This window comes from Folsomia candida, unplaced genomic scaffold (assembly GCF_002217175.1).
Source record: "Folsomia candida strain VU population unplaced genomic scaffold, ASM221717v1 Fcan01_Sc006, whole genome shotgun sequence".
NCBI lineage: Eukaryota > Metazoa > Arthropoda > Collembola > Entomobryomorpha > Isotomidae > Folsomia > Folsomia candida.
This window is the reverse complement of record NW_019091198.1, coordinates 10,126,113-10,141,445: the sequence shown is the minus strand read 5'-3', so window position 1 is coordinate 10,141,445 and position 15,333 is coordinate 10,126,113. Positions and strand designations below refer to the sequence as shown.

General features: G+C 37.2%; 2 protein-coding genes across 4 annotated transcripts; one reads left to right on the top strand and one right to left on the bottom strand.

The window, feature by feature from the left end:
• Positions 1–638: 638 nt before the first annotated feature.
• LOC110850725 (serine/threonine-protein kinase unc-51) lies at positions 639–12,861 on the top strand. Of its 2 annotated transcripts, XM_022098255.2 has the most exons (15): positions 639–2,259; positions 2,362–2,544; positions 8,983–9,123; positions 9,221–9,341; positions 9,434–9,478; positions 9,641–9,715; positions 9,808–9,881; positions 9,991–10,151; positions 10,228–10,601; positions 10,705–10,805; positions 10,896–11,179; positions 11,255–11,417; positions 11,501–11,641; positions 11,746–11,881; positions 11,965–12,861. In XM_022098255.2, exons 2-15 carry the CDS (start codon positions 2,452–2,454, stop codon positions 12,060–12,062), a joined length of 2,007 nt encoding a protein of 668 aa, XP_021953947.1. In that variant the 5' UTR covers positions 639–2,259; positions 2,362–2,451; the 3' UTR covers positions 12,063–12,861. The 2 variants fall into 2 exon arrangements, with proteins under 2 accessions (XP_021953947.1, XP_021953946.1); XM_022098254.2 differs by having other exon boundaries at positions 639–2,544.
• Positions 12,862–12,959: 98 nt separating this feature from the next.
• Positions 12,960–15,153, bottom strand: LOC110850832 (BTB/POZ domain-containing adapter for CUL3-mediated RhoA degradation protein 3). 2 transcript variants are annotated; one of them, XM_022098413.2, is made up of 5 exons: positions 14,350–15,090; positions 14,083–14,286; positions 13,818–13,926; positions 13,523–13,721; positions 12,960–13,436 (listed from the first exon to the last, which is right to left on the bottom strand). In XM_022098413.2, the coding sequence occupies exons 1-5, from the start codon at positions 14,516–14,518 to the stop codon at positions 13,236–13,238; spliced, it is 882 nt and encodes a 293-aa protein (XP_021954105.1). In that variant the 5' UTR covers positions 14,519–15,090; the 3' UTR covers positions 12,960–13,235. The 2 variants fall into 2 exon arrangements, with proteins under 2 accessions (XP_021954105.1, XP_021954104.1); XM_022098412.2 differs by having other exon boundaries at positions 14,083–15,153.
• Positions 15,154–15,333: the final 180 nt, after the last annotated feature.

Genomic DNA, 15,333 nt, shown 5'->3' with positions numbered 1-15,333 from the left:
CTATTTTTCTCTATATAACCAAACCAACCATCCAGCCGAACACCGAGGAAGGAGGCAGTAAAAACAGTAAAGTGAATCTGGGTGAGTGCTTATGTAACGTCGTCGTCGTCGTTGTCGGGCAGGAACAAAACAACACTGCGTTCAACCATAAATTGGCCTTTATCCCGTGTGAATTTGCACTTTGAATCAAAGTCTTTGATGAACGCCACAACAATAATAAACATTAAATACGTCCCCTAAAAACCGCACTATGACACAGTTCTTCTTCATTCATCTTCCTGGAAATGACCATTAAAAAAATGCAGTCAACATATTTTTCATCATGCTCCTCATGAAATCGGAAAGGTCTGACGATGCGAAAATTGCGCCGTGGCCGACGCTCAGTTGGATCTGGACGGACCGCATTAGTGCCGTGGAATTGATAACCAGCACCACCAGAATTGCACAGCCAGTCAGTAACTACGTACATACGTGTGTTGTATGTATCTCCACATATATAGCACGATGGGAAGCAAGCAAGCTCATATGGTGATGCATGCCGAATATATAACAAAGCATCACATGTGTGTATCCAAGCATTCAAGCAACTCCACCACCACCACAATTTTGTAGCCTTTAAGCGACGCTAAGCCAGTGTAAGCTTCTCAGTCACAGACGTGAAGGTGCATGAGCACATTCGCACCAACAAACCCTCAAAGAAACAAAGCATCACGACGACGTTTTTTTAACTTTTAGTTAAGTTTAACGACTACTTTTGTAACGATATAACTTAATACGAACTCAAGATAAGGTAAATATTATAAAAACACTTTACAAGAAGGAAAGAACAGGCAAAAGGACAATAGAGTGAAAAAATATAAATCGATTTCAGTTCAGCTTGCTGCTCTGTTGTTGTTAAGTTAAAAAAATGCTGCTAGCTGACTTTTAGCTTGTGTGAAGTACTTACAAACTTTGGGAAGAAGACGAAGGGTTGATTTTTTTTATTTCAAGTCGTGGGAGCCTTTTCGTTTCTCCAGGCTTTGTTGTTCTCAGCTGAGGCCATTTAAACTTTAAAATCCTCCTAAACAAAGGAAGGAAGCCTGTACACATAGTCTAATTCTACACAAAGAAGAAGAAGAGAAGAAGTGTCCATTTTGTGGCAATCAAATCAGAAGACTATCCAAACCTCACCTTTACTATACCTCACTCACTCATGAGTTAATTATTATTATTTAGTTGATATACATACTTGTTATACCTTTTGACGACGTGTGATAAGCTAGTGTGAACATAGTACACAACGTTCCACCAATTCTGTTTTAGTCATCATCACTACCACCTTTATTTTACTACTGGTAAACAATACATAGTTTGTAATATATTTTGTAAAGAGAGAGAAAGGTTTAACTTGATAAGTCAGTCAGGCATAAGTAGGATCTGGGGTAATATTTCTGTACCTAATACATAAAATAATATATTGAAACGAAGGTAGAAAAAAAGTATTAACAAATTGTTGTTCGTTGATTAGTTTTTTGGTCCATTGTTGTGATTTGTTCATATTCAAAAAACTACAAATTCGAATATCCAACATTATTGTTTGTACTTATTGAAACAGTTTGCAATTATTGTGGTGCTTTTTTTATACAACTTATCAGTTTACTCACTGTATTTGGTTTGTTAAAAATTAGTCAATAATACTCACAACAGAGATAGATATAGATACATATTGTAAAAAGAATAATATAATAGTCCACCAACTCGAAGGATTAAGTTTACCAACAAAAACTCGCGTTCCCAATTTTGATTGTTATTCCAATATTTCGACAGTTGGCTGTAGAACAAAGAACGTAAAGGAAGTGCATTATTATTATTACTTACTTACTTGCAATTATTACATATTATATTGCATTCATCAAAAGAATTGCATCCCCAATCAGAATATTGTATAACTGTGAAGGCGATTAAACAATAGGAAAGTTAGAGAGATACGTTATAATTACAAGAATTTTGGGCTAAGAAATTATTTATAATACGACACGCTACAAGAAGACTGCGAAGAAGATAAGAAGAAGAAGAAGAAGTAAAAAAGTGGCTTCTGTTACAAGAAAAAGGAATTACAACAATACATTCTACGAATCTCCTCTGCCTTCTGCTGTTACCAGGCCATAATTGCTCGCGGCAGAACAAAGGAGAGCTGCGAGAAAAGCTGTCTCGATCCGGAGTCTGCTGGACCATTAGTAATACAATATTTACTTACTTATCATCAGCCACACAACTTGTGTAAGTTGTACTTCACTCACATCTCTAACCAACCACCTACACACCTACTTGAACAAGGATAAGGAGAAGAGAAGAATTGTTATTAATAAACAAACTCTACAGAAATAGAGGGGATCACGCTCTCCCTCTCTCGTCCCAGTTGACCTGACGCCCGTGTCGTGAAGTCGTCATATATCATCGCCATCTTCCAAAATGACGGAAGGGATCGGGGACTACGAGTACAACTCTAAGGATCTCATCGGACATGGAGCCTTCGCCGTGGTCTTCAAAGGGAGGAACAAGAAGGTGAGCGTTTAAACGTTTTTGTTTCAATTCCAGTTTTTTTTTCAAGTCGATAGGACGCCATTTAACGTTTATGCTCAGCAGAATTGAGCAGCACAGACATTATGGACCCATGCATATTGGCTGAGTTGGTTGGTTAATTAAGAGAGGCTTTGTTACACTTGAGGAGGAGTTGCATAACAATTAATGCTTGTATGCATGCACTATAGGATGCTTGTAAGGTTGACTGTAGGTATTGGGCGACGCGTGTGCGCTACATATACATGCAATATAATCTCATTACTAGATCTGTATTACATACATATGTTAGCAAAAAGAGTTGAGTTGAGATGAGACGACGACGACGACGAGATCATATTGTTAGATGGATGGAAGGGCGACATTGTATTTTAGCGATCATGCACCCAAGGGATGATCACTTGGCTTGGCTCTTGGCTGAACACACGAGTCGTAAATAAATAAGAAGTGCATTTGATGCTACTTTTTACTGCGTGGTTCGTTGGTTTTCTTCATTCATGGCGAATATTATGCGATACATATATTTAGACGAGGATGATGGAGTCAGTGGCTGTGACATAGTCCTTGGAAATTTCATCAGCTGGTTGCTGGTCGTGGTAACTTTTTGGCACACTGCAAACGTTGTTTAATTTACCTCTCTCTCTCTAAAAGTTTAACATGATTTGTTAAATGTGGCTGAAACGGTGTCAACAATAATAGTGCAGTAACTTGTTTAGTGGCTTCTTAAGCGTATACTGCGTTGCGCACCACTGCACAGACTGTCCAATAACTGGACGGACGAACGGAGGGCGAAGAGTACATAACACAAATACAGCAAAGTCGTTAGAAAGTGACCTCTGTTTTTTGTTTAAGGATGAAGAAATTGGGGCATTTTTTGGGTCCATGGGTGTAAACGAAACTAGCTAAAAAAAGATTTTGCTGGAATAAAGCATAAACATTCTCTACGTCTCAAATTTGACACAATCTCTTACGTAGCGCAGTTTGTATGAAAGAAAGTTATAGACGAAAGTTGTAGTCTAGATAGTTGGGAGATTTTTCTTGTAAATTGATTACTATTATTATGACTTTTATTCTGGTTTGGTCGGCCGAAATGAAACTTTACAAAAAGAATCAAAATTTACATTTATTGCATCATCATCATCACATCTTGTTCGCATGCACAAATTTGTGTAGCGATTCACACTGTAATTGAACGTTTTATTGAACTCATAATTGTAAAATGTCAATTAAATAATAATGTGAGCTTGTCATTATTTATTTACTACTGTATATTTGGCTGAATTGGTTGTTGCACTCAATCATTTGAATAACGGAAGTTATCCATAACATACATACGTACAAACATTTTGAGAGAATTTTATTATTTTGACCAGTTTGATAGAGAACCTCCTTCTGAAATCATAAATAGTAGGTCATTTTAATTTAGTTTCTCTTCGCGTGTTGTCCTTCTCTCTTTTTCTCTCTTCTACTGTGTATGTACAGTTTCTGCTTAATTCAATCCTATAAATTGATTTTGACACGACATATGGAACACAGTTTTTTAGGAAGACAGATTTATTTGCATAATCCACGTTTTCTCGCTTGATATGAATACCTACCACTAGTATAATACGTACTACTGCAGAGTTGGAGTTGGAGTCAACTGTGTAATCACTGAGGGAGGCAGAATGATGGCAGATAAGGTCAATGCCTAAATATTATTGATGTGTGAATATTATTGAACGCAATGTTTATATCCTGATCCAGATAAAGTCGAGTTCAAAAACTCTCAAAGCATTATTTTTTTCTATTATGTACATACCATCTACGTGTGTGTGCTAAAGAATAACAAAACATGTTAAGTTCTCTTGCTTAGCTGGAAATGGAAAGATTTTTTTTCTCCTTTCAAGTGGCTGATATTGTAAGCATAGAATAGAAGGAAGTTGTTAAATATCGATTCAGTCCATGCAAGCCGTTTTTGATATCTGTCAGTCATTATTAGATTGAATTGTTGAACAGCACTTGAGCAGGGGTTCAGCTCATGTAAACATATTCCATTGCGCCAACCACTCGCTAATTTGCACTTGCCAAATTCCAAAAGAGTTACAATTGTGGATAAGTGTGCAATGATATACATCACAAAGAGGATGCTACTATTATTCAGCACACTTTTGTATTTAAGTAGAGAGTATATCACGGTACAGTTGGTTGTTGTTTGATATATACATACATAGTTGTTATTTGGCCCATTCGGGTAACTGACCTGATCACATGCCCTCTCAGAGTGATGTGGTGAGGTTTGGCATATAAGTGGTCGATATTTGCGAAATTTCAGTCAACTATTATTACGTGGCGGGTGTATAGCGCACCATAATCATCCGTGGTCAGCGGGTGTATGGCTGAGGCTGAAGACCTTTGGAATTCCCATACAATCCGAATCAGAGAGAGAAAGATAATAATAATGGATAACCTTTGAATAATTTTTGACGACATTCATTTTTAATCCGATCATATTTGGATGGATGGATGGACGAACGATTCGCACATGATGTTGTGACGAACGCGGATGAATTGGTTTCATACAGACGCGCAGATTATGTGGGTTATGTTATGTAATGAATGCAATTCAATACATACGTAGCTGTGTGAGCATTTATAGACATTGGTAATGTCGTTGACCATAAATGATAAAATCGAATTTTACACAAGAATATATCAGAAATATATTAATATTCATTCAACTTATCAAAATTCGGAGAAAGTATTGATTTAATACCTTGCATATATTTTGCATGTGTGGCCTATTTGCAATTATGATTTGAAGCGTCGCACTTTGTTGCGTCGCATTCAATATTTGTTTTTAAGCACGAGTATTGCACGGGAGAGGATGAGGGACAATTGCTTATGTATATATCTACTTTCATGGCATGGAAGTTGGCCTAGTTTTAAGTTGCGATAGTGGCAAGTGGCATTATTGTTATTTATGCATTATTACTACCAGACTGTAATAATATACGTATGTCGGGTGTCGGACGCATGATGTTCTGGAATTTCGAGACCATAATACACTTTACCTATCTCAAGCAGCCACAGACTACTACGCTGCAAATTATTAACTACAGTAATACGACATCACATTTAAATGCGTATGTATATAACCAAGGTTGACTGGAATATGCATGCAGCGTGGTTTCGTATATGCGACTTTTCCGTCAACTCTCTGACGTCATTTATTTTATTACCTTCCAAGTTGCACCTCCGCAGATGCTTGTTGGACTCTAAAAACGTATATTTAATACCAATTGAATCATCACCGACCGACACTTGCCTATTTGTTTACATTTTTATAAGTCGAGCTCATATGACTTTGTTTGTTGCAATCAACACAAGGGCAATTTTTTTCTAATGAATGTTCCAGAGCCTGTTAAACATGCACATCTTTATTATTATACATAAAGTGAACGAGTTATGTACTGTGCGGGTGGAGCTTAAACCTACGGCCTCCTGAAGTACCTTGTGCTGAGACTAGGGTTTCTCGTGAGTTTAGCTCCATTCGCACAGCACATAACTAACTCACTTCAAGTATAGTTAGTTTGAGACAGATCTTTCCATAGTTGACTTTTTAGCCCGAGTCAGGGCTTATGGAACCGTCATGTCCGTCCGTCTGTCTGTCTGTCTGTCTGTCCGGCACGATAGAGCCAAAACGGCTGAACCGATTGACTTGAAATTTTTACCATATGCATATTGGACAAAGTTAGGAAACGAGTTCGAAGATGGGCGAAATCGGTCAAGTGGTTGACCGGTGGGGGTCATCGGAGTGGGTGGGGTCTTATGCACTAAAATTTCAAAATTGTTGTAGAGAGCTGAAATTTGGTACAGAGGTTGCTAATGGTTCCTAATAGAAAAAAATAACTTCAGGTTGGAAAAATTTTCATCATGAGTGACCCTATGGGGTGACCCATACCGATTTTTCAAAACCATCATATCGAACTGAAATTTGGTGGAGAGGTTGCTTATGGGTCTTAATGAAAGAATATGATATGATATTGGTAAAATTTTTATCTGGAACGCCCCTATGGGGTGACCCATACCGATTTTTAGAAATTGCTTTAAAAAGATGAAATCCGGCACAATGATACTTAATGACTGCTAATTAAAGAATATGAAGTTAAAAGTGAACAAAGTGCAACCAGACCAAAGTGAACAGAGTGCAATCAGTATGGGGTGACCCATACTGATTTTTTAAAATCGTTATATCGAGCTGAAATTTGATTAGGAGGCTGAATAGCACATACATACAGCTTAGAACTTCAGGATGTTAAAGAAGCCACTGGTCATGGTGGTCAAGGCACATGATTTGTAACTAATTCAAAAATTTGGTACCAAATAATAGAAACTATCTAACAAACTTTTAACCATCCACAACACGGAAGATGATGATATTATGTCGGTCAGTTCGGAAAAGAATTTAGAAGCGGGCTCTGACTTATTGAGTCAGGGACTATGTCCCTGACTCGGGCTATATGGAGTCTGCACTGTAGGTTTTTTATTTACTTTTCCCCAGAAGTTTTCGGTAAATATTTTGTTTTCGTACTTTTTTTCATGACACTTATTGATATGAATACATAAGTGCGTGGGTTAAGCAAAGATACGTACATATGTACATACATATATTTGTCTCTGTCATGATTATTTATTTTCCGCTAGTCAAGTATTATTTGGAGTGGTCATTTCACCAAATCATTCCTCCTCTCTCAATAATTGCACAGATTAAAGAAATGTGGTGCACCTGGGAGGATGATGATCGGTTGCATATTTTCTGCTGGTCATCAACACACCTTTAAATTCAAGGACTACTTCTACTCTTCATGAATTGGAACAGAATTTTAGTGGAAATCTGCAGAGAAAAAAAAAGATTGAACAATGAGAAAAGGAGAAAAAATTAAAGGCAGTATTAAAACGTACAATTAAATCAAAGTTGCTGCTGCTGATGGTGCTGATGGCAAGTTTTGAAGTGAAATAAAATCCGATGATGAGCACCCATGGGGAGTCGTTGGTCGGTCGGTGAGGTGACTGCTGTGATGATCTCTGTACTTGGCGTGGTTTCAGTTGCTGCCACGCAGTCTGGGACTGATTTTTCAACCCATCCATCATTACATCTCTCTTTCTATCCTTGATGAAGTTGGTTACTGAGTTAGCAACAATATTTTTTAGTTGGCCATTATTTTATGATGATCCAACCTGAATTGTTCATCACATCTCAGAGTTAAAGAGACCTTGCTGAACTGCAATAACAAATTAAATTTGACGATTCTTTCTTTCTCGGATGTCGTTGGTAGTAAATCTACCGTGCATGATAATGTTTTATGTATGCTTACACATTGAATATTGTGCAGTAAAATAATACATGAGATGTGCTCCTTTTGCCATATTAAGACAAGTTTTCTGATAGTCGTCAATCATCCCGCATCTGTCCGTCTCTTTACCCATTTTTTACACTTAACTGTAAATTATCTTGATCACGAACGAATATTGGCATAACATGTAATTATTGTGTACAGTATTTGGGAGTAGAATAATTTTATAAAATATAATATCTCGATGATGTAGGTATATAGTTCAAGTAGTCGTTTTACATACAGATGTAAAATGCAATGCATATCCATCGGCCGACGTTATGTTATCATCGTAGTAATTGAAGCATGGAAGTATTACACATTCATACGTGCTGCACGGAGTTAGTGCAATAATAAATACATCTAGTTTACCCAAGTCAATATTTTGTTATCATTATTAGATTGGAGGTTTGTTAATAAATAATGATAGATGAGTAATAAGAGTAATGGTGTGTGCTTATGCTATATAACACTTGCACTACCAATTCAACTACTGCTGCTGCTGCTGTAAAATGGTAGTTGGTTAGGTTTTGCATAGGAAGCGTAAAGTTTGTTCACCTTCTTTCTGCTGGCTCATCAATGCGAAGGAATTTTTCATATTTATTTAAATGACTCGTGAATTATCTGTAAATGTGCAACAATTTGGAGAACATGGGTTTATGCGGTAGTTATTGTTATTTTATCACGTTACGTTTTACTGCGAGCTTATTAAGTATGTACAGCTATTACTCAGGTTTATGTCGTATCATCGTGTTGATATCATTTCTTAAAATATCCTCCAAACGTAGGTCCACCTGTCAGGTTCAAAATGCTCCGAGTTATAAAAGAGTTGTTGACAATAATTCGATGGTTGTTGACCACTAGTACTACGACGACTAGTAAATACTACTACGAGTATGTGGTATTATATGTGTGGTCACACCATCATTTGTGCTACTTGACTATTTATGAGTACTTACCGACCATGTAGTTGGTATCATTTGTATCATATGTACGATATATGTGTGATGAGTAATAATGACATATGCGTTTTGGTACTTAATTTCAGACGGGGCATTGCGTTGCTATAAAGTCCATCACAAAAAAGAATCTTGCAAAGTCACAGGCACTTTTAACAAAGGAGATTGCCATTTTAAAAGAACTGACGGAATTGCATCACGAGAATGTCGTCGCCTTGTTTGAGTGTCGGGTAAGATTTTAAAGTTTTAAAGTCTTAAAAGAACAGTTTAAGTTATAAATAAATAAATATGCACGTATAAAGTACTTATTAATTTTAATGATTTTAGGAAACTGCAACGCATGTATACCTCGTCATGGAATATTGCAACGGTGGGGACTTGGCAGACTACTTAAGTGGCAAGGGTACCTTAAGCGAGGATACGATCCGCTTATTTCTCAGACAGTTGGGTAAGTAATCAATCAAGTAGTTTGATTAGGATTGCCATGTCAGTGCATCATGTTGTTCACTGGTAAATAACGTTCTTTTTTATCGTTTTTAGCTGGAGCCATGCGAGCATTGTACTCAAAGGGAGTCGTTCACAGAGGTAAATATATACATATATATAGTCCTTCTTATGTGAAAGTAAAAGCTCAGTACTCACGGGAAAACATACTGTTTACTAACAACTTCAAAAAATAAGGATAAACATATGAAGACAATATTGTATAAAAGTTTACATTTATCATCATGTTCATTTTGTTCACAGATCTCAAACCACAAAACATCCTCCTTACTTACAACAAACCTAGTCCAATGCCCCAAGACATTCAACTGAAAATCGGTATGAATATTTCAACCACTCATATAACACAGTACTCATCATCATGTTGTCAAGTCATCGTGATGTACTAATTATCATTTCATCTTGATTAGCTGACTTTGGCTTTGCGAGGTTTTTGCAAGATGGTGTAATGGCAGCAACGCTGTGTGGCTCTCCAATGTACATGGTATGTTTATTTACTTATTAATACATAATAGGGATTAATTATAAGTATTTACATATTATGAGATGGAGATGAAAATTACTAATCCTTGAACTTGCTCAATTCTAAATAGGCTCCTGAAGTGATAATGTCGTTGACATACGATGCAAAAGCTGATCTGTGGTCGCTTGGAACTATAGTATATCAATGTTTGACGGGGAAGGCACCATTTTCTGCCCAAACACCGCAGCAACTGAAGAATTTCTACGAAAAAAATATTCTTCTATGCCCAAAGTATGTTCATTCAACTCTGTGAACTTTCACCCATCAAAATTATATATTTTTTTTACAATATCTTGTATCTTTCTAGAATTCCACCTGGGACATCAGCACAACTGACTGATTTGCTGCATAATTTGTTGAAGCGGAATCCAAAGGAGCGAATTGATTTCAATGCATTTTTTACACATCCCTTCTTGGCCACGGCACCAGTAGCTGTTCCAAAGTCACCTTCACCAGTGGAAGAGGAGAAAGCTATGTCATCCCCAGAAACAGCGGGATTCGTGGTGGTGCCACCCATGCCAAAGTCGAAGCCTATCCCTGTTCCTCACGGAAAAAGCGAACCCAATTCTCAGAATAATTCCCCGTCTACTGTGAACAAGAAGGCTCCGACAACTCCAAGTTCGGGAACTGGGTCCAATCGGTCAGTTGATGCACAGCCAACAACACCAAAACAGAAACAAAGTGAGTCGACAATTATTATATTCAATATAAAAGCATAAAAATGCATGATCATGTAAAAAAAATTGTGGATACGTTATTTAATCCATGATTGGTTTTTGCGTAGGTTGCTGGAAACCGGACGTGAGTTCGCTATCTCCACCAAGAGTCCAGTTTACACCAACTCAAGGCAACATGTCTCCTGGGGCATCTCCACCAAATTTATTGGTAATTATTTAAATTATAATCTTTAGCTAGTAAGAGTACTCCTTTAACATTTATGCATTGCTGAAGTTGACCTTTGTTTTATTTGAACAGCCATTGGTGCAGTATTGTGGTGGAGCGTCAGCAGGGATGGGCAGTGGCGACTCGCCGAGACGGACCAGTCTGGAAAATGCACCCTTCATGTTTGCTGCGTCACCCCCTCCAGACCACTTTATTTTCAACTTTGAGCCTCCACAATTGACGGAAGAAACTCTACTTGAGAAAGAGCACAACCAGACGCTGGCAAAGCTGAATTTTGTTTTGGCTCTGGTGGAGTGCATAATTGAACTGGCAAAGAGCAAGGGGGCACCGTTATCCAAATTGCAGGAATCCACCAGGTTTGTTAATGTGTTATATGTCGTGAAAGGTGAAGAGAAGCCATGATTACTAATATTTGTACTCTTCTTCGTCAGGGATGATGAGAGCTGTTGCAAAACGGGAAATACATTCCAGATAGGAAAATCTGAACAGTTGGTTCTCTATATTCGAACTCTCCATCTCTTATCTTCCGCTTTGCGACTCGCTAAAGATGAACTTGAAGAAAGTCGTCTTCGACCCTCTGCAGCTGTTAAGAAGGTAAATTTCACGCCTACAATATTAGACGCCTGTTTACTGTTGCATGAAAATGTCTAACGCTGGTTAATGTTTTTTATTTGTAGGTTGTCTCGCAACTCAATGATCGATTTAAAACGAGTTTCGCTGCCACGAAGAAACTTTGCTCTCAAACACCACAGAACATGCTGATACATCAACAACATCTGAATGCGGACAGAATCCTGTACAATCACGCTATTGATGTGGTACGTAATACTAGTTTTATATACAAATGCATTTTGATATATTTTCGACTCTTTCCGAAACGAATTACTAACTTATTTGTATTCATAATTTTGAAAAACAACAGTGCCAGTCAGCTGCACTGGACGAGCTGTTCGGGAATCCGGCCGAATGCTCCAAACGGTACCAAACAGCGCAAATTTTGCTGCACAGTTTGTATCAACAGGTTGATTCGGACAACGAGAAACAACTATTGCTGAAATGTGAGTGTCTATTTTCTAAATTTTATTATAAAAGTAAAGGCTAATATTGTTTTACTAATTTTGGCTATTTTTACTCACTTTAGACAAAGATGCTGTGGAGAAACGTCTATTTGTACTCCAGCAGCAAGGCTTCGTCACTGCTTCTTTCGATGAAAACTTCACGGAAAACATCCCATCATAAATTATATTTATTTATTACTGAATCATTATTCTTATTATTTCTTATTATTCAACTAGTTTTAGCGAGCATTTCAAGATGCAAATGATTTTGTAGAATCTCATTGTTAAGTCAACAATGGGGTTTAGGTTTAAATTTCCGTATCCTAAGTTTCAGCAGTCATTTAGTTATTTAGGATGACGAATCATCAGTTAATAGCTAAAATAACCTGATGAATTATGATCACTATTGCTACTCGCCTTTATGCAATACTAGATATTCCGATGGTTTGTATCACGAGTTATTATTATTAGTCAAAACAGCGGATGTGTATACCTTACCCCTGTAGATTAAATACTATAATGTAGTGTAATGGATAATGGAGACTCGTCTTGGCATTTCACGGTGGGGAGGAAATGCATTATTAACAAATTAGATATAATTTATGCCTGATCTCTACTCAATTTTGTTTCCTACTTGGTACACAATCTTAGTTTCTAGATCGCATCATCGTCGCCTCGACACGAGGTCATTCGCCACGCGCTACATATTTTTTGAAAGATGGGATATCACACTGTTTTACGGATGTGTTTACACACTATGTGTGTTGCAAGAACATATTATATAAATAAGTATGACTACGTATGTAAAGGAGTTGGGAAGGAGTGTATAAAATTATTATGGACTTTTTCAACCACGAGAAAGGTCCATGAGTTCACCTTTTTTTCGCAGGTTGTGATGTAATCTTTGTTTTAAACAGAAGGACTATGTAATGTATACAAAAGTGCATCTCAGTATAATAAAGGGCTTAATATGAAAAATATGGTGTCATGTTATGTTTTTCTTATTCATACGGCACCTAATATGCAATACATGCGCATGCATATGTACATATTTGCATTACTCATAAGTACGCAATTAATGTCAATTAACTCCAAGGCAACATATTTTATTCATTGAAATATTGAATTGTTTATGTGGCTAATTATTTCATTTTATGTCACACCTTATTCCACTTAACAATTTTGCAGTATAATAGCTATTCGTTTCCGGTTAAATATAATTATAGTGGCTACCAACAAAGCACTTGGAAATTATCATATTTTTTTAACTTTATCTGAAGGATAAAATCTGAGATTTCTTATTAGCAATAATTGCTTAGCAGGAATTAATTCACTATTGCCTTTTATGATTATTTCATCGGTTTAAAATGCCCTTGCCCATATTTCCAGACCGAATATTGCGACGTTCTTCCTCTTCGTCGGAAGTGCAATTCGTAACACCACCCAGTCCACGAACCGATGTCGCCCTCATCAATTCCTGATCCGGTCCAGGCCTGTTCTCATACAGGAATGAGTTTAAAGTTTCTTCGTAAATTCTTGCTTCCGGGAACTCGACCTGATAAACATATCAATAATTCACAATCTCATTTCAGTCTAAATTTTAAGAATACGGCCGTTTTTAAAATATAGATGATCTCATACCTTCGTGTGTTTTCTATCCGTTGCATAAACTATGGAAGTGCAGCACACTTCCGCAAACTTTTTTGCATTGCCGTAAAACCTCCAACAGCAGATTTCTGATGGTCCTATCGCATCCTTAATAAAATGAATTCTTCCATTGAATCTTAACGCAAGGCGGTCAAACATTTCCAAATTCTTCAATAGATTTTCATCTGACGTACTAAAAAGAAAAAGAAAATCATTTTTCATTTACAATAAAACAGACCCACGCCTAAATACATGTTATGACAAGAACATAATATTATACTGTTCATACTTCGTATACGAGTATTTATTGTTGTGTCGATTTATTAAAAGTTCCACGACGGGTCTGGTAGCATTAGCGATAAATTGCTTTCTCTCCTCCTCCGACGTAATGAATGGAACTGTCAGTTTGAAACACATTCTTTTAATTTTGTATAATTTATGATAAACTTATTAATATTTGGTACTACAATTCTCTTACTTGAATAACGTAATGCTTAATTCATAAAAAATGAATGTTTAATTAATAAATAAATAATTTATTATAAATTACCAACCTTGGCAGATAGGGTTCATCACAGCATTGCGACTCTCTAACGCCTTCTCGGCCAGGTTAGCGAGTCCCGTCATACAATAAAATTTAGCCTCGGCCAAAATTTCTTCAATATCCGTCGTATTTGCGGGCAGGGGGACTGCAGCGTCACGTAAGTAGTTCAAAATCGTCCCAAAATGTTTTCCACACCTGTCAATTAGGATCCAACCTGCAAATGCATTCCATATTTTAGATTTATTTTGACCGTAACTGATTGATAATTTGACCTCACCCTCCGAGTCTGTCAGCACCTCCATCCTCCCGGAAAACATGGCTTGCAACATGGTATCCGGAACTTTGGTGAGCGTCCCGATGGTCGTGTAGTACAGAGACCCTCCCACATTTAGCTTAACGTATTGCGACGGATTGCCCTTTATCACGGTCCTCTGGTCACCCGACATGATTGGAACTGCAACAATTTGTGGTGGTGACGACTCCTCCGTCACACGGGCACTGTTGCACGAGTCAATTGTGATGGACCAGCAACGCCCTTTTAAAATTAATTAACTAACAGCACAACTAACTTGATCCGATCTGTAATTAATTAGAAATTCACTTTTCCCAAAATGGTTGATATTTTCGTCGTCAGCAAATTGTCTATTTCGGGTCGCTGCTAGAGACACTCAAATTTTTATTCAGTAAATAATGAAAATGACTTTAAATTTAGTATAATATTTAGTTAAATATTAGATTTTGTCTTTTGACTTGACTACTGAGCTGCTAAATAATTTAGTTGAACAACAAGGGTTTCTTCTTTAAAGAGCGTATGATTCACTGTTTTTATCCACCTTGTTTTTTATTGCTAGTGAACGAGTGAGCAAGTGAGTGAGGTAACCCTTTTTACTTATGAGATGAGCAAGTTTTATACTCATCCGTGTGTGGTAAAAGTGGTAGGTTGCGTATAGCGGTACTATTCTTATGGCAGAAATGTTGCCAGTCTCATCCTATTGTAATCACATCAGTCGCTTAATTCGTCTCAAAGGGGGCATGTTACCCCAGAAGGCAGAGATTTGACCTCTGACCGTTTTTTGACACGAGAAATCGTTCAGAAATTGAATGTTGTCGACATACGTTTGCATTTATGTGGATAAGAATGGTTAAAATATTAAAATGTGAACGAAATGGCCAAATGCATGCTTCACAAAAGTAAATGTTTGACGTGGGTGCTGTGCTGAGACGCATTTTTTTATCAGAGGAAGGAAGAGGAAACGATAAT

What these genes read in the sequence shown, in the direction of transcription:
- LOC110850725 (XM_022098255.2), top strand. Translation starts at nt 2,452, where the DNA reads ATGACGGAAGGGATCGGGGACTACGAGTACAACTCTAAGGATCTCATC. An exon ending in AATATTCTTCTATGCCCAAA is followed by an intron (nt 10,152 to 10,227) that starts GTATGTTCATTC and finishes GTATCTTTCTAG; the next exon opens with AATTCCACCTGGGACATCAG. An exon ending in AAATTGCAGGAATCCACCAG is followed by an intron (nt 11,180 to 11,254) that starts GTTTGTTAATGT and finishes CTTCTTCGTCAG; the next exon opens with GGATGATGAGAGCTGTTGCA.
- LOC110850832 (XM_022098412.2), bottom strand. Translation starts at nt 14,518, where the DNA reads ATGTCGGGTGACCAGAGGACCGTGATAAAGGGCAATCCGTCGCAATAC. An exon ending in GATGAACCCTATCTGCCAAG is followed by an intron (nt 13,927 to 14,082) that starts GTTGGTAATTTA and finishes TCAAACTGACAG; the next exon opens with TTCCATTCATTACGTCGGAG. An exon ending in AATAAATACTCGTATACGAA is followed by an intron (nt 13,722 to 13,817) that starts GTATGAACAGTA and finishes TTTTCTTTTTAG; the next exon opens with TACGTCAGATGAAAATCTAT.